Below are 24,158 nucleotides of genomic sequence, written 5' to 3'. Positions count from 1 at the left end.
ACACAGGGACAGACAACTCACTCGCTCATTCGCACCTAGGGACAATTTGGACCGGCCAATTCACCTGAAATGCATGTTTTTGGAATGTGGGAGGAAACCGGAGTGCCCAGAGGAAACCCACGCAAGCACGGGCAGAACATACAAACTCCGTACAGGAAGCCTGGAGCTGGATTTGAACCCACGCAGGAGGTTCCCAAGACATGAACTGTGCCGCACATGCGCTAACCACTGCACCGCCGTGCTGCCCCCACCCCCAATCAATATAAACAAAATTGATCTGATTTTGTCTGTTCTGCTTAAAAAAGACCTCTAACACTACCGCATATTGCACTAATACGATCCCAAAACTGTATGTAACATCCTACATGCCCACACTTTCTTGTGTAAATATTGTGTAAATTATAATTTTTATCTTCTTTGTTCCTTTATCTTCTTTGTTTTCTTTTATCCTCACTGTAAAATGTGATCTGGAGTGCCACGTCCAATTTCCCATCAACCCATTTTGTAACAATGACGATAAAGGTATATTCTATTCTAATCTAACGCCCTCTGGAGGCCCAATTGTGTACTGCAGCTCCCGACCACCAACCACTCCAAGCATTCGAATCCACTCATCCATACGTCCAGCAAAGCGGGGGATTTTGCTTGTTTACCATGCTGAATAATTTTGTATTATCTCGGTAGGAAATAAGGTTATTCAAGTTAAATCTTTGTTGAAATGAAATGTTTTTTTAAATGCCATTTTAGCTAATGTTGAGTAACAAACAGGTAGAAAAAAATTTAGGGTGAGAATTTGTATATCTGATTTTTCCCAAGTCCTGGTTTCGACTTTAATCATATGCAATTTCATAATTGATCAAACATAAATTGTCAACCATCAGTGCACTTCATTGGATATGTACCGTAAATTCCGGACTATAGGCCGCAACTTTCAACCCTGTGGCTTATTCAGTGACGCGGCCAATTTATGTAATTTTTATAGACCGGTGGAATATATGCGCCGAGGAAGACTGCAACTTCTTGGCTTGTGCATAAATTAAATTAGCGTAAACATACCCTCATCATGCAAAATGCAAAAAGAAAGGCTCTCTCGGTGTACCGTCTTTCTTTGTGAATATGTGTAACCATATGTATTTGCAACTGTATATTTTTGTAATGTATTTATTTGAGACACTTATTCTGATATGTTTTGCACGGGCAAATGAAAAAGGGTGTGACGGGATGTGGAATAAAGGTGAGACCTGTTTGTGGACGCGGCGGACAATAGTGGATACATATTTTTCCCACCCTTACCTTTGGAAATATACACTTTTTTCCTTGGATTACTTTCAACGGGACCCGGACTCTGCAGGTCTGCATCAAACCTTAAGTACGGGTATCATTTTCTGTTCATTTTGCCGGCTGTGATTTTTGGACTGTGTACTTTAATGAAGGACATTCAGTTTGTTTAATTGCCGTTAAAAATGTTGGAAACAATTGTTAAAACGTCATATTTTCAGATATAACGAATTTGTGAATATGCTTAATTGCTGTTGAAATTGGCGAGAAAAATTGTTCAAACCTCACATTGTTTATTTGCTGTTAATAGTGTCAATAAAATTGTTCAATCCCAAAATTCAGTTTCAATCGCGGGACTTAAAGTCGGGTTTGGGTTAATTTTGTGTTTGTGTTACATTTTCTAATGAGGGCGCATGCGGCTTATATACAGGTGCGGCTTGTGTAAGTACAAAATCGCTTTTCTTCTTAAAATGTGGTGGGTGCGGCTTATAATCAGGTGCGCTCTATAGTCCAGAATTTACGGTATTCAAGAAAGGTCAGTAAATCTCTACGAATCATTTTTCTTCTGTCAAAAATAAAAAGCTTCAATCATACCCACCAGATTCCAAAGAGTTCATTTTTTTACTTTTACTCTAATGATGGATGGGTGTGCGTGGGATTTTCTGTGTGAATTTGTGTGGGCAAGTAGGGGCCGGGGAGATTGGTTGGACGGCCAATGTTAGGATCTTCCTCTTTATTTACAGTCGATATAGCCTGCTGCTGGTCCACCAAGCAAACGTTCTCATTATTTATGGATCGCATCGAAAATTTTGCTCAGTGTTGCAATATGTGATTTGTGTTGGTTCAATGTTCTTAGCATGTGGGGGAGAGGAAAAAAAAATCATTAATAAACATTATGTGCAAAACAGTGTGCCGTTTCTTTTTATATGGCTTATATGGCAGGGGTCGGGAACCTATGGCTCGCGAGCCATATATGGCTCTTTCTATGAGTACCTGTGGCTCAGAGACAAATTTGATTGCATGGTAATGTTCTCCATCTCGTTCAAAACTTGAGCCAAATTAAAGCTGGAGTTGAAAACAGTACTTCGCAGAATATATAGGGCGCGTTTTTACTACAATTTACAGTCAAGGTGTCACACTAAGAGAAAAAAACGAAAAAAAAAAACTTGTTTTGGCTGTACAACGCTAAAGAATCCTTTATATAAAAGCTCACTATATAATCTGTGTTCAGTGTTCAGATACCTTATGATGAAATCCACAGAACAAACTGTAAATACGCCAAATCACCGGAAGAGAACTTAAAGTTATTTGATTGGGTGAGTGGGAGGGATGGGTGGAGCTATGCAAAAAGTGCAAGCACTCCCTCCCATCTCTCGCCCTACGCCGTCTGCGCTAAAGGTAAGCACATCAGGCTCCCTGTTTGCAGAATGTTGTGAAGTTTTTACAAAATAACTTCTTGCATCTGGTTTTGAAACCAATATGTATGGAAAAAAAAGGGTCAAAATGAGTTTCACCGATCTTGAGTCATTGCAAGAAAGAGACAAGTTTAAAGTGGAATGTTTGTTGATTTTGGGACACGGGCGCTGGCATTATTCTCTTTATATAATTTTTATCAAATCATCCAAAATAAATGTGCTGAAGACTAAGCTTTTGTCTGGGCCGCGAGTTTAGCAATTTAGTAAATTTGTCTCATAATATATGGTGTGGCTCTTTCCAAAAATAAAATTAATATATTTTGCTCTCATGGCTCTTTGAGTCAAAAAGGTTCCCGACCCCTGCTTTACAGTATAACGTGTTCCTTTTCTGCCAAGCTCAGGACACAGTGCAGAAATGCGTCATAGGAGTCTAAGATAAGTAGGGCCAGAAATACAATCAAGTATCTTCCACGTCTGGATGAAAATAATTAGTTACATACCTGTCAAGTTCCAGTGCTCCATGTCGTATTTTACCTTACGAAATACAAAATAATCTTACACCATATTTTTTTCTTCCAAACGTGTTTATTTATGTAAGCAAGTGAGCCGTTTGAGAGCCGGCTCTCTTGAATGAGTTGAGCCGAAAAAGCCGGTTCTCTAAAAAGAGACGGACTTCCTTTCACTACATCAAACCGCTCGCTTCGTTTGCAACGAAAGGAACGATACCGAGATAGAGGCTACCACGGCGAACTCGTTTGACTTGATTTGCCGTTTGGTGATAGTCGGTGTATACCGGATGGTACCCATCATTGACAAATTTGCGTTTAAAATGCATAATAAACGTACTTTGTATGGCAAAAACCTACAGGTTGACAGGTATGTAGTTAGTTCATTTAATTTAATGCCATTCGCCACAATGAGGTCATCTAAAATCTTGCAAAAAACACTTTGAAAACAAGGTTCACTTTAGCAATAAAAAAGAGAAAAAAAGGATTTTCTTACAGAGCTTTTTTATAACATGGTATTTGAGTTCTACTGCTTAAGGAAATAATTTCAAATACACTCCGGTGCCATGTTGAGATTGAATCATTGTATTCATTCTGATTATGCACTGTACTTGGGACTCTTGATTATACCCTGCATGTTGGTATTTCAGAGCAGAATAAAAGACACAAAAGGAGTGCACAGAGGGGCGAGAGCAGTTTCAGGCATAAAAATAGGTTACAGGCTCAAAGCTTGGCATTTTCTAATCCAAACAAACCAATTGTTATCACTCGTGTATGTATATACACAGGGTTAGGTAGGGTTACTTTAACTTGATTACTTTCAATGACTTTTGGATGACTCCAATACCAAATATGCTAATAAAAGACAAAAGAAACTAAATATGAATAAAATGACTCAATTTTGTGCAGGCTTAGGGAGTAACGGAATACATGGAACGGCAAAAATTATGTTGGCAAGCTGTTTGGATTTATTTTCATTTTGTTTCTGTCACATTTTATGTTAGTTTTGCCGGAGATCAAAGAGATCAAAGCCAGGAGAGAAAGCTTACCACGTTTTGTGAGTCATAATTTTATTCATATTTAGTTTCTTTTGTCTTTTATCAGCACATTTGGTATTGGAGTCATCCAAAAGTAATTTAAAAAAATCAAGTTAAAGTAACCCTACCCAACCCTGTATATACAGTATATATATATATATATATATATATATATATTCTATATATCTATCTATATATTCTATACATCTATCTATCTATATTCTATCCATCTATATATCCATCCATCCATCTATATATATTAAAATATAACATGTTAAACTACGGGCAGCACGGCGGCACAGTGGTTAGCGCATGTGCGGCACAGTTCATGTCTTGGAAACCTCCTGTCGTGGATTGAAATCCAGCTCCAGACTTCCTGTGCGGAGTTTGTATGTCCTCCCCGTGATTGCGTGGGTTTCCTCCGGGCACTCCGGTTTCCTCCCACATTCCAAAAACATGCATTTCAGGTGAATTGACCGGTCCAAATTGTCCCTAGGTGCGAATGAGCGAGCGAGTTGTCTGTCCCCGTGTGCCCTGCGATTGGCTGGCAACCAGTTCAGGGTGTCCCCTGCCCACTGCCCGATGATTGCTGGGATGGGCTCCAGCACCCCCGCGACCCTACTGAGGATAAGCGGTGTAGCTAATGAGATGAGATGAGATGAGATGTTAAACTACATTAATAAACATGTTTTGAAAAAAAAAAGATTTTTTCTGTATTTTGTAAGGGAAAATACGACAGTTTGTAAGGGCATGGAGCACAGAAAATTTTGGGGACCCATAGATCTCTGTTTGGGACCCATAGATTTTTGAGCATGCGAGTCCCCGGGACCCATCACTTTTCACAGGTCAAATTTAAAACTGACTAACAGTATGTTGTGGTGATTCTCAGTGGGAGGTTAAACTAACCAAGAGATTGTTCTCCGGGCTATAATTATAGATTCTGTTTATTGTAAACATGCCACACTGGCTACTGGCCAAAAAACAAAACTACAGCAATTAGGAATCTCCCATTGAAATAATCTCACAGGGGCTTTTTATGATGGGAACGTTTTTTTTAGCATACATTGATACACATGCGAATGTGTTGTCTGCTTTCTACCATTACACAGATATTTTTTCGAGCGTAGTTTGCGCAAGTTATGAAAAAATGACTATTGATAAATGATGTGCTTGAGGACATTTATAGATTTAAAAAATACCTAATATTTGCATCTAAAACATGTAAAGGAAGACAATTAATGACTACCGTATTTTCCGCACTATAAGGCGCACCGTGTTATAAGGCGCACCTTCAATGAATGATATATTTTAAAACTTTTTCCATACATAAGGCGCACCCCATTATAAGGCGCTATAAGTGCATGCTGGTTTAAGATCAGGTCATTGTGCAATTTTGTAATTGTAATCCTGTGCAGTCCTTCGAGACATTTTTGTGATTAAGGGCGTCATAAATAAATATGACTTAATTTGACTTGGCTACAGTAGAGGATGTTGTTACGTTATGCAGCCGTTAGATGGTGCCGCGCTAAAGGGAATGTCAACAAAACAGTCAGATAGGTCAGTCAAACTTTATTAATAGATAACAAACAAGCTTTCCACAACTCCATTCACTCCCAAAATGAATAAACAGCCGTTTTATTATTTTCTCTGAGAAAAAGCATTTTCGTGACACATCTTTAACATCTTCGAACAACAGCAAGGCATAACATTTTACTTTTCCTCCATTTAGTCAACACGCAAAAAAAACGTCTGATAATGTTATGGTAAATTAAACTTTAGTGCAATCGCAATATAGTGACACTCGTAATGTGAAAAACAACAAGTGCAAAACAATTACAGTAAAGCAATAACATAATAACTGTAAAATGTAAAACGTTGTAGTGGGTTTTACATAATTCACCCATGGAACTATTGTTCAGTTAGCGAGTTCCTGGGGGGACATTTAATTCTGCCGGCTCGAGCCACTCTCGTGTTCGATTCATTAATGTTGAACTCTCTCGCTGCTGCTCTATTTCCGTGTTCTACTGCGTGACTGATCGCCTTGAGTTTAAACTCTGTGTTGCGAGCGTGTCTCTTAATAGGAGCCATTTCAGGGTCTTTATACAAACGCACAAATAAAAGAGAATCGTTTAATATTTCCCAGTATGCACAGCGCACTTCTTCTACGCGAAAAATTGAGTCGGTGGCTGCTTACTGTAAGTTGTGAGACCTTGTAATTCAATATTGATCCATATATAAGGCGCACCGGATTATAAGGCGCATAGTCAGCTTTTTAAAAAAAAATCAGATTTTATGTGTGCCTTATAGTGCGGAAATTACGGTACTCGATTCCCAAGCTTACAACTGAACTAGCTTCACATAGCACAGAGTATTTGTTTAGTATTATTAATCTGCAGGAGAGCAAAGCGGGAGGAATAATGTTATAAATTTATTCATTAATTTCCTTACTCTCATTATCCTAGCCACCTTGGACAGTAGGCGGTGTATAACCTCAACCGGTCAGAAGACAATAGCAGGAAGGACAAATCATTTAGGGGAAATGAGGCATGGCTTTTCAATCTCCTCATTTCATGGAGATCCCTGCTAAAGGTGACATCTTGTCATTTTTGCATGTAACAAATGAGAAGTCTGAAGGGCTACATTGATCCTATCAGAATTGTTATTGACCTGCTTCATGTTTCAAGTGGAATTAAATTAAAGTAAAATACCAAGCTACCAACATTACTCTAAACTACCGGTGTCAAACTCACGGCGTACAATTATATACGGCCTCATCTCATCTCATCTCATTAGCTTAACCGCTTATCCTCTTTAGGGTCGCGGGGGCTGGAGCCCATCCCAGCCATCATCAGGCAGTGGGCAGAGGACACCCTGAACTGGTTGCCAGCCAATCGCGGGGCACACGGGGACAGACAACTCACTCGCTCACACCTAGGGACAATTTGGACCGGCCAATTCACCTGAAATGTATGTTTTTAGAATGTGGGAGGAAACCGGAGTGCCCGGAGGAAACCCACGCAAGCACAGGGAGAACATACAAACTCCGCACAGGAAGTCCGGTAGCTGGATTTGAACTCACACAAGAGGTTCCCAAGACCTTAGAACTGTGCCGCACACGCGCTAACCACTGCGCCGCTGTGCTGCCCACGACAATATTGTACATTATACAACATAATATTGCTGAAATAAATATATTAATCTATATTTTTATTCAGTTTTAATCGTCACAAGTTAATTGGTAATACAAAGCAGTTATCACTTCAGATTTTTCAGTTCACAATATTGTAAATCATACAAAATACTATTGCTGAAATATTAGTCTATATATTCATGCAGTTTTAATCATCAGAGTTAATTGGTAATACAAAGCAGTTATCACTTCAGATTTTTCAGTTCATATATTCTTCGTGGTTCGCTGTCCCGCCACAGTTGTAATGCCTTCTCAAGGTCCAATCCATTATCATCCAACTCATAGCGTAACCAGGAATAAAATTAAGTCCATTTTGGCAGAAAAGTCCTTATCTTGCTTAGGAGTATTATTTTGTCTATTTTCTTTCGTTGAGTCGTTCGCTTCAACACACGTGTTTTCCTTGCCTCCGGGATCTTTCCGAATAATTTCTTCGCCGTTTTTTCGTGCCGGAATTATTGCCATTGTTGTCACTTTCTGCATTATGTTTCGACCTATTACTGATACTGAAGAAATGACCAATTTGGTGTTGATTTTCACCTTAAATCGACGACAAGCACCACAACAATGACGTCATCTCGAAGCAACGAGATCTCGTTTGCCGAGATCGGCGAGCGGACGAAAACTCGAACCGCGAGACCAAAACAACAATGGCGGATCTGCCTGACGAAAAGGCTGGAGTGCGGTAAATCTTTGTTGAAAATAAAAGTAATCGGGTAATAATGACAATTTTGTGTCAAAAATGTTGCATCCCGGGGACGCACGTTGATTTGACCCAATGCGTCCCCAGCAAAAATCATGCGTTTAGGACGCAGGGACGCGGGTCAAACCAGAACACTGTACTATAATGGCACGGGTCTATGAAACGCTGATAACTTTCAAATTATACTTGGATACTAAAAACCACATTGCCGGTAAACCTGTGTGTCTTATTTGTGGAGATTTTGTGGCCGTAATGAAGGAATTTAATGTAAAACGGCACTACGAGACAAAACTTCAGAGTAATCTGAAAAACCTTGAATCCAGAGAAAGGATACAGAAAGTTGAAGAGTTAAAGAAGAATATGAAGATGTTTTTCACCAAAGCAAATAACCAAAGTGAAAAGCACAAATTTGATTTATATTTCGTTTTTTTCATATTTTCAATTTGTATAGTTTTGGCAGGAGATATTTTTATGGAGAGCAACGATTTTTAATTCATTTAATGTTTAAGTTTGTTTATTCTGGAATAATTTTCCTGACTGTTTCAAATTCATATATATATATTTTTTTTTTTCAAAGGAAAGTGTATTCAATAAATATTCATCCTGTTCGGCCCGCGACCAAAGGTCTGGTTTGATTTCTGGCCAATGTTCCCTGTAATTTTCCTTACGGGTCTGAGCGTTCAAACAAAGTCGGTGAGCAGCGCTTGAAACAACAGTGAGCAACCATAATCCCAAGTGTGGCAACTAAGTCATGATCAAACATGTCCAAAACTTGACATCAAGTTACATTTTGCTGAGTTTCCGGCAATGCAAAATGATTTTTCTCTTTTGAATGAATTGACTCATGTACTATTGCAAAGGTTGTACGGCCTACAAACGTCGTTTGTTCTTACAATTCTTTCACAAGATATCCATTTCTTTTTATTTCCTGATATATTTTGTCGCATAATATTAACATTTTTGGGGTTGCAATATACAGAACTGTACTTAATCACATTTTTTAGTGGAAGTACAATGTTGGCAACAAGATTCACTTGATATAATTGGAAATTATTTGAATGCAACACAAACCTTTTCTTCTTTTTTTCCGTGTTTTTTTTCTACTTTTTTTAATTCCTATAAAAAAAATCTCATTGTGTTTATTTTTTCCGAGCTGTTACTTTTTTTCCCCCTACATTTCTTTCTTTTCTTTTTTTCTGGCTTTTTTCTAAATTTTTCCTTATTTTTTCTCTTCCTTTTGTTTCTTTTTTTCGCAGCTTTTCACTACTTTTTAATTCTGGTATTTTTTTCTTTTTTGTTCTATACCACCTTTCCTTTAAGTCATTTTGTGCATAATTTTACATAATATTTGGTCATGTTGGGATTAAAGAAACAAAAACAACCCGAAGAGCCGTTTAGGACCCGAAAGAGCCGGTTCCTTTTAGTGAGCTGAGCCGAAGAAGCCGGTTCCCCGACAAACTCTACTAACTTTACTCAACTTCATTCTCCTTCGACTCGACTTCAAAATACCGCATTTAGGACACAACGTCAGGGGAACCCGTGTAATTTTACCTTCATGCACTGTAACTTTGACTCAAGTCGCTTCTTAATTAGTAATTTTGAGCCCTCATTTTTGTGCGCTGGCCCGATTTTCTTGTGCGCTGAGAACGTGCGAGCAGTGCGCAATAAGGTGACATATTCTTGTCACATCTTAAGAGCAAAAAATAACACTTTTATGGTTAGAATTGGATCACACCATGACTTGATTTATGAGGATAATTCCGCCACACTGCTGCTTATTTCTCTTTTAAGCTTCCACTGCAACTCGCTGACTCGGAGAAAAGAAATTGAACTTCAACTTATTTCTGATCAATTCAATGATGGCAGATTTTTCACCTGCATCAAAATGTATGGATTGCTTTTACAACGGTTTTTTGCTTTTAACAACTAAGGAGACTAGGGAGAAAAAAATAAGGCGGTGCTTCTGTTAATAAAAGTGCTGTCCAGAATTATAATTTTTTTTACTCGCTGACGCCATCTTCTGGCTTAGGTCGTCATTGCAGCCTATCAAACTCTTGAGTGTGTACGAGCATTCCTTAGGTGCGCTTGAATAAACTCTTTTCTTCAAATCTTTTCTGGGGTTTGGGTTGGCATTTGAACTGTTCTTGAAACAGGCCTGTTCTTACTCTCACCAGTTTCATCCTACACTAAGAAAAAGTGCTATGACGAGCAGTGTTCCCTCTAAGCTGCGCACAAGACAATCTAGCCAGCGCACAAAAATGAGGGCTCAAAATGACTAATTAAGAAGCGACTTAAGTCAAAGTTACAGTGCATGAAGGTAAAAATACAAGGGTTCCCCTGACGTTGTGTCCTAAATGCGGTATTTTGAAGTCGAGTCGAAGTAGAACAGAGTTGAGTAAAGTTAGTAGAGTTTGTCGAGAACCGGCTTCTTCGGCTCGGCTCACTAAAAGGAACCGGCTCTTTCGGGGTCCTAAATGGCTCTTCAGGTTGTTTTTGCTTCTTTCATCCCAACATGACCTAATATTATGTAAAATTATGAACAGAATGACTTAAAGGAAGGGAGGAATAAAACAAAAAAGAAAAAAATACCAAAATGAAAAAGTAGTGAAAAGCTGAGAAAAAAAGAAAAAAAAAGGAAGAGAAAAAAAGAAGGAAACATTTAGAAAAAAGCCAGAAAAAAGAAAAGAAAGAAATGTAGGAAAAAAGTAAATCGAGAACAAAAAGAAAAAAGTAACAGCTCGGAAAAAATAAACACAAGGAGACTTTTTTTCAAATGAATTAAAAAAAAAGTAGAAAAAAAAAACACGGAAAAAAGAAGAAAAAGTTTGTGTTGCATTCAAATAATTTCCAATTATATCAAGTGAATCTTGTTGCCAACATTGTACTTCCACTAAAAAATCTAATTAAGTACAGTTCTGTATTTTACAACCGACTAAATAAGCCCCCAAAAATGTTAATATTATGCAACAAAATATATCAGGAAATAAAAAGAAATGGATATCTTGTGCAAGAATTGTAAGAACAAATGACGTTCGTAGGCCGTACAACTATTGCAACAGTTCATGAGTCAATTCATTCAAAAGAGAAAAATCATTTTGCATTGCCGGAAACTCAGCAAAATATAACTTGATGTCAAGTTTTGGACATGTTTGCTAATGACTTAGTTGCCACACTTGGGATTGCCGTTGCTCACTGTTGTTTCAAGCCTTGCTCACCGACTTTGTGTGAACGCTCAGACCCGTAAGGAAAATTACAGGGAACATTAATGACGAGTATAAAATCACTCTCCACTAAGTCCCCCCCCAACCCCCTCTTTCCTGCTTCTATTGTGTTTTTCCCGTCCTGAACACCTTTGATGAAATTACGATAAAAGCTGAGACAACAGTTGGAAAATAAATTATTAAGACTCTTTGAACTCAGTTGAGCATTGTTAACACAAACTTAAAAAAAGATTCTACCTCAAACTACTCACCCCACTTTTAACATCATCTTTAATTTTTATTTAAATAACACAATGAAATGAAATCAATGAAAAAAGAGGATTACATTTGTGGTTGATTCATACATCTCATCTCATCTCATCAGCCGTACCGCTTATCCTCATTAGGGTCGCGGGGGGGGCTGGAGCCCATCCTAGCCATCTCCGTGCAGTGGGCAGGGGACACCCTGAACTGGTTGCCAGCCAATCGCAGGGCACACAAAGACAGACAACTCATTCGCTCATTCACACCTAGGGACAATTTGGACCGGCCAATCCACCTGAAATGCATGTCTTTGGAATGTGGGAGGAAACCGGAGTGCCCGGAGGAAACCCACGCAAGCACGGGGAGAACATGCAAACTCCGCACAGTAAGGCCGGGAGCTGGATTTGAACCCACGCAGGGGGTTCCCAAGACTTTAGAACTGTGCCGCACACGCGCTAACCACTGCGCCGCCGTGCTGCCTGATTCATACATGCCTTTTTTAAATATCTTAAAAGCATTAAGTCAATTATGATAATACTCACATGAGAAATTAAATTCTAAAGTGGCGAGAGACTGCGTTACTGTCAGAACATTGATTATAATTAGCTGTCCTTCTCATCATCATAATTTTTTTTTTTAGAAAAAAAAAAGATCACATGCTAATTGACTGCAGGCCTCAGTAATTAGCTATGAATGTGCAGGCAATTCTTACTTGTGCTTCTTGGTGAAGTTTGATGTGCAGCTCCTCATGTCGAGAAAAAGCTCTTTTCTCCACATTGTGATGTCTGAAGTGATAATATTCTCCAAAAACCTGCACAAACACAAAAAAATAGATAAAGTTGCTAAATCTGTATAACATACATTTTGGCTAAATGACAGTGAAGGATTTTGTATTTTATTTACCGTAAATTCCGGACTATAGAGCGCACCTGATTATAAGCCGCACCCACCACATTTTGAGAGGAAAACCGATTTTGTACATACACAAGCCGCACCTGTATATAAGCCGCATGCACCCACATTTAAACATGTAACACAAACACAAAATTAACCCAAACCCGACTTCAAGTCCCGCCATTGAAATTAAATGTCCTTCATCAAAGTCCACAGTCCAAAAATCACAGCCGGCAAAATGAACGGAAAATGATACCGGTACTTAAGGTTTGATGCAGACCTGCAGAGTCCGGGTCCCGTTGAAAGTAATCCAAGGAAAAAAGTGTATATTTCCAAAGGGAAGGGTGGGAAAAATATATCAGATGAACACATTTACTCACGCAACTCCTTTTTCTTTAACCAACTTTTTACCCCCTCTTCTTTCCTTGTCTGTCCCTCACCTTTAGGGGACCCCACTTAAACTCGGCACCCCGCGTTTGTTCCGCCCCTCATTTTTCGTTCACACGTGCAAAACATATCAGAATAAGTGTCTAAAATAATTACATTACAAAAATATACAGTTGCAAATACATATTATACATGGGTTACACATATTTACAAAGAAAGACGGTACACCGAGAGAGTTTTCAAAGCTTCAATAATAATAATATAGCTTTGACAGGGCAGTGAATGGTAGCAACACTCGAGCGCCGCTGGCGGCCGTTAGAAAAACTACATAAATTGGCAACACTGAATAAGCCGCAGGGTTGAAAGTTAGGGAAAAAAGTAGCAGCTTATAGTCCGGAATTTACGGTATTTGACTATAAGGGATTTTATACAATTTTATACAAGTTACATTTATTGACACAATCCTAGAAAACACCACATTAAAATTCAAGCATATTCAAGAATTCCAAGCTCCCGTACAATCCCTGACTCAATAGACAATATGACAATATACCGTAAATGTATTTATTTTAGACACTTATTCTGATATGTTTTGCACGGGTGAACGAAAAATGAGGAGCGGAAAAAACGCAGGGTGCCGAGTTTAAGTGGGGACCGCTAAAGGTGAGGGACAGACAAGGAAAGAAGAGGGGGTAAAAAGTTGGTTAAAGAAAAAGGAGTTGCGTCAGTAAATGTGTTCATCTGATATATTTTTCCCACCCTTACCATTGGAAACATACACTTTTTTCCTTGGATTACTTTCAACAGGACCCGGACTCTGCAGGTCTGCATCAAACCTTAAGTACCGGTATCATTTTCCGTTCATTTTGCCGGCTGTGATTTTTGGACTGTGGACTTTAATGAAGGACATTTCGTTTCAATCGCGGGACTTGAAGTCGGGTTTGGGTTAATTTTGTGTTTGTCTTACATGGTTAAATGTGGGCGCATGCGGCTTATATACAGGTGCGGCTTGTGTATGTACAAAATCGGTTTTCCTCTTAAAACGTGGTGGGTGCGGCTTATAATCAGGTGCGCTCTATAGTCCGGAATTTACGGTAACTGGTATATAAAGATACATCAATACACCAACAGAAGAACAAGAGTAGAGGGAAACAAATGATGCTATGAAATTCAGAGGAGAGAGAGCCACTGGGGACTGACTCACCTTCCTCGCCCAGTGGAGCAGAAGAGAAGCAAAGGAGGAACGAGAAAAGGAGGGAAGAGATGAGCGAGAGATTTTGCAGGCACAGCAAGGAGATGGACGTGTGTAAAGAGAAGCAAAAGCAGACAAGAGGAAAGGAAACCCTTTTGCTGCTGCAGTCTGTCTGACCAGCCTGGAGGCTTTTGCCTAAGAGCAGTCAAATAACATCAGCAGCTGTCTAGTTTGATTTAAATTCAAGCCTTGACTTTGCAACTAAGCATCTCATCTCATCTCATTAGCCGTACCGCTTATCCTCATTAGGGTCGCGGGGGGGCTGGAGCCCATCCCAGCCATCTCCAGGCAGTGGGCAGGGGACACCCTGAACTGGTTGCCAACCAATCGCAGGGCACACAGGGACAGACAACTCATTCGCTCATTCACACCTAGGGACAATTTGGACCGGCCAATTCACCTGAAACGCATGTTTTTTTTGGAATGTGGGAGGAAACCGGAGTGCTTGGAGGAAACCCACGCAAGCATGGGGAGAACATACAAACTCCGCACAGGAAGTCTGGAGCTGGATTTGAACCCACGACAGGTTCCCATGACATGAACTGTGCCGCACAATCGCTAACCACTGCACCGCCGTGCTGCCTGCAACTAAGCATATAACAATTAATAACCCTTATTGATTTGCAATCTAAGAAATCATAAATTTCAGTCAAAGACACACAGGTCTATTTAGTATATTTATGGATATGCACCAATTTGTTCAGTCCAGATTTTAATCATTGTTTTTCTTTCATTTGTGCCATAAAAAGTGCATTAAATGCCAAAGAACAGTTTATACCAGTGGTCCCCAAACTATGGCCTGTCTCCACATTTGGTCTGGCCCCTCGATCATGGGCAACACAAAACGAAACCAACATTTGTCTCTGGTACCGTGAATATGAATACTGTTAAAACATACCTGTCAACCTCCACGGCTCCATGCCCTTACAAAATGTTGTATTTTCATTCAATATGTGGACTGCGCAATTAGGGATACAACACTGTGTGTACAGTAAGATCAAACATCTAGTTGGATCCGGCCATATCTGTCTGTCCCTCACCCCCTCATACACCCCCCTCCGGAGGAAAACAAAGCCTGCAACAAGGACAGTACAAACTTCTTCTTTGTTCCTTTATCTTCTTTGTTTTCTTTATCCTCACTGTTAAATGTGGAACCTGGAGTGCCACGTCCAATTTCGTTGTCACAATATATTCAGCCCATGTTGTAACAATGACAATAAAGGCATATTCTATTCTATTCTATTCTATTCTATTTTCCCTTACAAAATACAAAATAATTTTACACCATATTTTTTTCCAAACGTGTTTGTTTTATTGTACATGTGTTTCGTTATATTATATATATTGTTAATTAACATTTCGTTGTGAGATACTGAGTTGCTCGACATGAATGAGGTTGATTATTAAAAAGTTCAAAAATGAATTAGCTTGGACGCCCACCGTAGAAGGAAAAAATACATGCAAATAAATTTAAGTAGAATAATAAAGTTTCTTATTCAAATTATGAAGTTATTTTCTGCATTAAATTATTGTTGGTAAACTGTAGCGAGCCGATGTAGCCGCAGCCGAACAGGGCGCCGCCATTTTAGACCCAACTGCTGTGTTGGGAGTCATTAGGTGACTAAAACCCCCAGTTCCAAACCTTAATGCCGAGCGCCAAGCAGGGAGGCAATGAGTACCAATGTTGTAAGTCTTAGGTATGACTCGGCCGAGGTTTGAACCAGCGACCTCTCAGCCTCGGAGCGGGCGCCCTACCCACAAGGCCACCGAGCTGGTAAACATCCAGATTCTAGTCTTATGGCAAATAAGATCCTTGATAAACCAATCTGACCTCCTAAAGTTTGAACATGTCAGGAATTACGTATGCACACACTTAACGAAAACAATTTTCTCCTTTTATACTTCCTTTTCTTCTTAACTTCTTTATACAACATAATCATTCGTAATATAATGCATCAAAGCAAGTGAGCCGTTTGAGAACCGGCTCTCTTGAATGAGTTGAGCCGAAAAAGCCGGTTCTCTAAAAAGAGACAGACTTTTCACTACACACCTCGAGATCGGCGTGCGGACGAAAACTCGAACCGCGAGACCAAAACATCTGCTGGATCTGCCTGACGAAAAGTTTGGAGTGCGGTAAATCTATGTTTAAAAAAAAAAATGTAATCGGGTAATAATGACAATTTTGTGTCAAAAAAGTTGCGTCCCGGGGACGCATGTTGATCTGAGACTATGCGTCCCCAGCAAAAATGATGCGTCTGGGACGCAGGGACGCGGGCAAACCAGAACACTGGAAGTCTTTGTAAAGGTCTTTGGGCAGATTACAGTGCCTGGCAACAAGTAATGGCTTAAGTGTGATTGGTTAAATGCTTAAATGTGAAAGCACACATTAGGAAGCAGAACAACCAAGGAGGGAAGCAAAGAAAGGAAGCTGACAGACAATTTGGAATTTTTTAATAAGTTTTCATAGATAAACCATCAGTGTTCTCGTTTGCCCGCGTCCCTGCGTCCTAGACGCATTATTTTTGCTGGGGACGCATAGTCTCAAATCAACGTGCGTCCCCGGGACACAAAATTGTCATTATTAACCGATTACTTTTTTTTAACAAAGATTTACTGCACTCCAAACTTTTCTTTAAGGCAGATCCGCCATTGTTGTTTTGGTCTCGCGGTTCGAGTTTAGGTCTGCACGCCGATCTCGGCCAACGAGATCTCGTTGTGTAGTGAAAGGAAGTCCGGCTTTTTTGGCTTAACTCATTAAAAAGAGCCGGCTCTCAAACGGCTCACCTGCTTTGATGCATTATATTACGAATTATGATGTTGTATAAAGAAGTTAAGAAGAAATGGAAGTATAAAATGAAAATAGACAGGTTTGTGGTTATCCCTTTAATCAACAATAATTTGATGCAGAAAATGACTTAATAATTTGATGATTAAAACTGAATGAATATATAGATTCATATTATATATTCATCGCCGATTTCCAATTTCAACCTCGATATCACTAAATTTTGGGGACCCATAGATCTCCGTTGGGACCCATAGAATTTTGAGCATGCGAGTCCCCGGGACCCATCACTTTTCACAGGTAAAATGAACACTGAATCATGTGATGTTGTTTAAGGTATTTTTTTAGGCCAGCAGAGAAGATCTTGCAGGTCTGACGGTCAACCCCTGATGTCTTCAGACCACATAACTTAAATCTTCTAAATTGCCTTTCATTTCCTGACACGATTAGTACGTTTGCAGAAAAAGGATGATTTTGTCAAGCTTACACCCACAAGTAAACACATGTAGCTATCAGCGATTTTTCGACCAATTACACCTAAAAAGACTCTCTTGTACAAGGGAGAAAAAATAATTGGGTGTTTTTAAATGAAGAATAATGATTTGTTTTCATACAAGCTCTATACAAAAACTTTTTCCTTGGCTCAGTTGATTGGGAGGGAGAGGTTTGCACTGGGGAAAAAAACTAAATACAAATAAATAACGGAATGTGGGCTGTTGCAACAATTTCAGAGACACAGATTCAATGGCAGTGTTCTGGTTTGCCCGCGTCCCTGCGTCCTAGACGCATCATTTTTGCTGGGGATGCATTGTGTCTAATCAACGTGCGTCCCCGGGACGCAACTTTTTTGACAGAAAATTGTCATTATTACCCTATTACTTTTTTTTTTAAAGAAGATTTACCGCACTCCAAACTTTTCGTCAGGCAGATCCGCCATTGTTGTTTTGGTCTCGCGGTCCGAGTTTTCGTCCGCACGCCGATCTCGGCAAACAACATCTTGTTGCTTCAAGATGACGTCATTGTTGTGGTGGTTGTCGTCGAGTTAAGGTGAACATCAACACAAAATTGGTCATTTCTTCAGTGTCAGTAATAAGTCGAAACATAATGCCGAAAGTGATAACAACGGCAATAATTCCGGCACAAAAAAACGGTGGAGAAATTCTTGGGAAGATCGCGGAGGCAAGGAAAACACGTGTGTTGAAGCGAACGATTCGACGAAAGAAAATAAACAAAATAATACTCCTAGCAAGAAAAGGATTTTTCTGCCAAAATGGACTAAATTATATTCCTGGTGACACTATGAGGATGATGATAATGGATTAGACCTTGAGAAGGCATTACAACTGAGGCGGGACAGCAAACCACGAAGAATATATGAACTGAAAAATTTGAAGTGTTAACTGCTTTGTATTACCAATTAACTGTGATGATTAAAACTGAATGAATACATAGATTTATATTATATATTTGTCGCCGATTTACAATTTCAACCTGGATAAGACTACATTTTGGGGACCCATAGATCTCTGTTGGGACCCATAGATTTTTGAGCATGCGAGTCCCCGGGACCCATCACTTTTCAGAGGTAAAATGATCACTGCAATGGCTTAGTTTTCACTTCAAGTTTAAATCCCTTGGTGGTTAAATGCACTCATATGCATATGTAAGAAATATGGCTATAAATAATTTTGCTTGTAAGTGTGAATGAATGTCGTGAGTGCCCTGTGATTGGCTGACAACCAGTCTATGGTGTACCCCACCGATACCAAACTATGTAACATCCTACATGCCGACGTTTCTTGTGTAAATATTGTGCAAATTATAACTATAACCTTATCCTCCTTGTTTTATAACCTTATCTTCTCTGTTCCTTTATCTTCTTGCTTTTTTTTACCTCAATGTGAATGTGGGAAACTGGAGTGTCATGCCCAATTTCTTTGTCACAATATGTTCACCCATTTTGTAACAATGACAATAAAGGTATATTCTATTCTATTCTATCCTATCATCCCCCACCACCCTCTTGAAGATAAGTGGTTACGAAAATTGATAAATGGATGAATTCATTATAACCTAAGGAGAAATATTGCACTCATTATTATTCATGAGTTGTGTAGGAACACCTTGCATCAAAAATATGTAAGAAAATTGAAAGAAAACAAAAACTCATTGCACTGCAGTCTAGTGCTGCATTATGCACACAAGACAATCTTTGGGATCTATATTGTATTTGCAGGATGCGCATTATGTTTTGGCTGTCGTCCTACTTTGTTGCAAAAATAAAACATAATGTACAGAGCAACAGTTGGCGAGAGGAAGTCCTCTGAGCTGAGCTCATTGACAGTCTACCCAGGGTGCATTGTGTTAAAGACAAAACCATCAAAGAGCAGCCTTGCATAATGCGACTGCCTTTGCCAAGCTGATAAAGTACGGGGCATAAACTCACTGTCATGTAAGGAAAAGGACCTTTATCTTGTCATTTTTTTTGCTTTAATGGGATATTTACATAGCAAACAATTCCATACCTGTCAACCTGTACGATTTTGCCATACGCAAACCACCTGCACCTGAACACCACCAAGACCAGGGTGGTGGACTTCAGGAGAACCAGAACTCACCCGGTTCCTGTAACCATCAAAGGAGAATGTGTAGAATTTGTCCAGACCTACAAATACATGGGTGTGCAGCTGGACAACAAACTGGACTGGACTGCCAACACCGAAGCTCTATGTAGGAAAGGGCAATGCCGACTTTACTTCCTCAGAAGGCTGGTCTCCTTCAAAATCTGCAAAAAGCTCCTGAAAATATTCTATGAGACAATTGTGGCAAGCGCCCTCTTCTATGCGACAGCGTGTTGGGGAGGCAGCGTCAAGAAGAAGGATGCCTCTCGTCTCAATAAACTGGCTAGGAAAGCGAGCTCTGTTGTGGGCAAAGAGCTGGACAGCCTGACAACAGTAGCTGAGAGACGGGCACTGGGAAAGCTGCGGTCAATCGTGGACAATTCATCACATCCACTACACAGCATTATATCCAGACTGAAGAGCAGTTTCAGCGACAGACTGCTGTCACTGTCTTGTACTATGGACAGACTGAAGAGATCTTTTCTTCCTCATGCCATGAGGCTCTTTAACTCTACCCGGCAGAGTAAAAGCCCACATTAAACCACACCACCTATATTGAATATTACCGAATTTTATTGCAATATGTATTCTGTGTAACACTATTTAGATATTCTATATAACACGCTACAGTGGGCATTTGCACGTCACACTGGGTATTTGTATATTGTATTCTTTTTGCTTTATTATTGTATTGTTCTCAGCTCAGGGATGCTGCTGGAAATGTGAATTTCCCTTCGGGGATGAATAAAGTATCTATCTATCTATCTATACAAAGTATGTTTACTATGCATTTTAAGACGTGTGCGACGTAAAGGAAAATCTGTACGGAAAAACGCAAATTTGTCAATTTGTTTGTTTCAAAGGAATCTTTATTAGAAAGAGTTGTCTGTCGGTCATCAGCCGTTTCGGACGGAATGGCAGTTCCGTAACAGGTGGGTGGAATCGGTACAGCTTAGCGGGCAGGTCGATGGCCAGGGCGGGAGAGCAGGTCAAAAACGTGGAACGGAAACAGGTCAAAATCAGAAGGCAGGCAGGAATCAAGCAAAAGTAGTCTTTGGTACTTGGCAATCTGGCGAAACACACAGGAATACAGAAGTACGGTCGGACGTCCTTCTCTGGACGCTGACCGCTTAAGAGGAGAACGTCAGCCAATCAGAGAGCGCGCTCCAGCGCGCCAAACGATTGCCCCCAGGTGACTTCACTTAGGCAATCATGACATGATCACCCAACTGATGAAAATGCAATGCCTATTTTACCAAATACGCCTATCACATGCTTCCCAAAAGCTTTAATGTTGTAACAATGGAAAATTGTTTTTGTTAAGTGTGTGCATACGTAATTCCTGACATGTTAAAACTTTAGGAGGTCAAATCGGTTCATCAAGGATCTTTTTGGCCATAAGACTAGAATCTGGATGTTTACCAGCTCGGTGGCCTTGTGGGTAGGGCGCCCGCTCCGAGGCTGAGAGGTCGCTGGTTCAAACCTCGGCCGAGTCATACCTAAGACTTACAACATTGGTACTCATTGCCTCCCTGCTTGGCGCTCGGCATTAAGGTTTGGAACTGGGGGTTTTAGTCACCTAATGACTCCCAACACAGCAGTTGGGTCTAAAATGGCGGCGCCCTGTTCGGCTGCGGCTACATCGGCTCGCTACAGTTTAACTGTGCGGGTCAGATGTATCGACATTTCGTTCTGTGTGCATGGGTACAAGAATGACAATAAAAGTAAATTCTTCTTCTTTCTCTTCTAGTAGAATGGAACATAAAGTAGACATAAAGGAGTATACTGATACTTATTAGTACAATTCATCAAGAACATACAATTTCCTATCACTCAAGAGGTTGTCTGATGGATATTTCATGGATTTATATGAGTTTATCTAGCAGCGAATGCAATATGAAGACAGGGAGATTGAGGGTGGAATGCAGGAATAATGAAAAACGGAAAGGGAATTTTTAATCAGGCTCATCTCAGTACTACGACCTTCATTTCAAGGGCTCACTTAATATAAAATGGAGACTGTAACCACTTTCATACCTACAGCATAAAAAAGTAAACCCACTTAATGATAATAAGCTCTTGTACCAAACCTTTGTAATTCTACTATAGTAATATCAATATTTGCAATTATGCTGCACACTCAAGCTTCCTGTTCAAGATGTTGTCATTTTAAATATCAGAATGTTCTTGCACCACTGAGTTTAAAAAAAAGTTAGTTCAACAATGTGTAATCTGCTACATAATTGAAACGTATACATATACTACACCTCTTGTCACTGTTACATTACTGACCAAGCTATGCCAATCAAGAGATGTGCAGTATTCAGCTGTATGCATACTATGTACTGTGAAAAACCTAGCCAAGATTTCCCAAAACTGGGAGTTTTGTATTGTATTGTATTGTATTGTATTTATTTATTCAGCCAGTATAAACCATAAACATGATATATACAAGAAAGCATTTGACACGCGAACACTCAATATTGATAAAATAATAGATTTAAAAGAATAAAAAGAATAGAGTAAAAAATATATTGTAGTGTATAATACAAGGTAATTATACAGAATAGTTTAAAAAGATAGAATATGTAAATAACAAGACTAGAGTAGAATAGGTGGGAGGTACGCCGTTGGCATAATAATACTATACATAATAACCTAAATCAATTCCCGTTGAACATACGGATAGCGGAAGGGTAAAAACTGTCATTAAGACGTGAAGTCTTGCTCGCAATGGAGCGAAGACGGCGACCTGACGGCAGGTCATCAAACGACTGGGATCGTCTATCATTTTTAGTGTCCGTTTTCTAGTCCGATCGATGTAGATACTTTGCAGGGACGGGAGGCCAGTACCTATTATTTCCTCTGCCGTCCTCATTACTGATTCCACCTTTGACAAATCTTTCTGATTGACGCGACCAAACCAAACTGTGATTGACTTAGTTAAAACGGATTCAATGATAGCATGATAAAAATTGACTAGAATGAATTGACGGACTCCGAATGATTTGAGTTGACCAAGGAAGTAGAGCCTTTGCCTGGCTGACTTTACAATATCAATAGCATTGAGTCCATGAGAGGTCAGCTGACAAGTAAGTACCCAGAAACTTGAATGAATGGACCAGTTCCACCTCACTACCATTAATTGACAGTGGCACATGCGGAGGAGGCTTAGTTAGGAAATCTATTATCATCTCCTTAGTTTTACCTACATTCAATAACAGATTACTCTCATGACACCAGGTGGAAAGCGAATCAATTTCTGCTCGGTATTCAGTTTCGTCTCCATTTGAAATAAAGCCAGTAACCGTGGTGTCGTCTGCATATTTAGCGAATATTTACCTTGGTCATATCCCTCAAGAGGGGTGACCGACAGCAAGACAAACACATACAAAAACAAAGAAAATAAAAGGGAAAAAATAGCAAAAGACACACACAAAGATTTTTGGACCATGGCCAACCCAAATGCCCAAACACCCAAACAAGTTAGGCACCTCGGCACCTAAGTTGGTCATGCTTTCGTCCCTCCGGATGAAACGGGACAGAAGAAAGCGGCCATGTCTCTCGGGTCAGGGTGACACTCTTCTGTTCAACAGCAGGGCCCGACAGCTTTCACTGGTTTACCCCTGCCGCATCATACAGGTGCCCTGCCCATCCCTTTGAACGCGCCCAAACATCCCACTATCCTTTTGCAACACCTCTCAACTCATTCCTATCACCAACAATAGCTTTAGCTTTAACTATTTCATTATTATTTCATGTTTAATCATTGCTAGATACAAATTGAGGTGAAAAAAAAGTAGTGCGTACAACTATTGTATTTAAGAACGCAATAATAGCAAAATATAAAGGAGGTGTGCGAGTGTCTGATCTTGCTAGGGAATACAGCATGGCTAAATCTACGATCAGTATGATACTAAACAATAAGGAGGCTGTGAAATCTAGTGATGTGGCTAAGGGAGTGAGTGCTATAAGCAAGCAACGGCCGTCCACCTGCGCCTTCTGCTGACCACCACAAAGGTAAGAAATCCTATCCATAATTATTTTCTTTGTCCTTTTTTTTATTTTTACACGTTCATGTTAGCGTAATCTTTCGTACGGAAGATTACGGTAACGCGGGCGTATGATTAGCCTGGGTTAGCTTTATGTTTACGGTAAACATTCAGGGTGTTGGAACGGAGCCCAACATTGAGGGTGTTGGAACGGAGCCCCCTTTCCAATGAACCGCTCACCACTTGTTGTGGAGACCCGCGTGCTAAATGACTTGTAAACGACCTCATTTTTAAATTTTTACACGTTCATGTTAGCGTAATCTTTCGTATGGAAGATTATGACATATAGACAAGTGCATTAACAGGGAATTACATATTTCTCTCATTTTCTTGAATTTTTAGGTGTAGCTTGTATCTTCCTACGCTTAATGGTCCGGTAATTACAGTATCTATTAAGTTAATTGGTGACACTAATTTTGCTAGATACCGGCCAATTAAATATTGACAAAGGATACAATGCAGCTGCAGCAGAATGTCTATAACTCCATGCAACGGCCAAAGATAAACTACTACAGTCTTGGGATTAAGAGATCGCAGTTTGAATCCCGGCTCCTCCGTGTTACATGTCAGAGTGTCC

General features: G+C 39.8%; 1 protein-coding gene across 1 annotated transcript in view; it reads right to left on the bottom strand.

Annotated features, from left to right (window-relative positions):
* furinb (furin (paired basic amino acid cleaving enzyme) b) overlaps positions 1-24,158 on the bottom strand; it is a 139,927-nt gene that overhangs the window by 83,145 nt on the left and 32,624 nt on the right. The window contains exon 3 of the mRNA XM_088339547.1: positions 12,303-12,401. Within this exon, the coding sequence (XP_088195673.1) occupies positions 12,303-12,401 (99 nt within the window). The remainder of the gene's footprint in view (positions 1-12,302; positions 12,402-24,158) is intronic.

The sequence above is a fragment of the Urocampus carinirostris genome, chromosome 7 (genome assembly GCF_059441175.1).
Source record: "Urocampus carinirostris isolate Australia breed hairy pipefish chromosome 7, RoL_Ucar_1.0, whole genome shotgun sequence".
Lineage (NCBI taxonomy): Eukaryota > Metazoa > Chordata > Actinopteri > Syngnathiformes > Syngnathidae > Urocampus > Urocampus carinirostris.
Note: the sequence above shows the minus strand (reverse complement) of the source record. Positions and strands in the feature narration are given on the sequence as shown.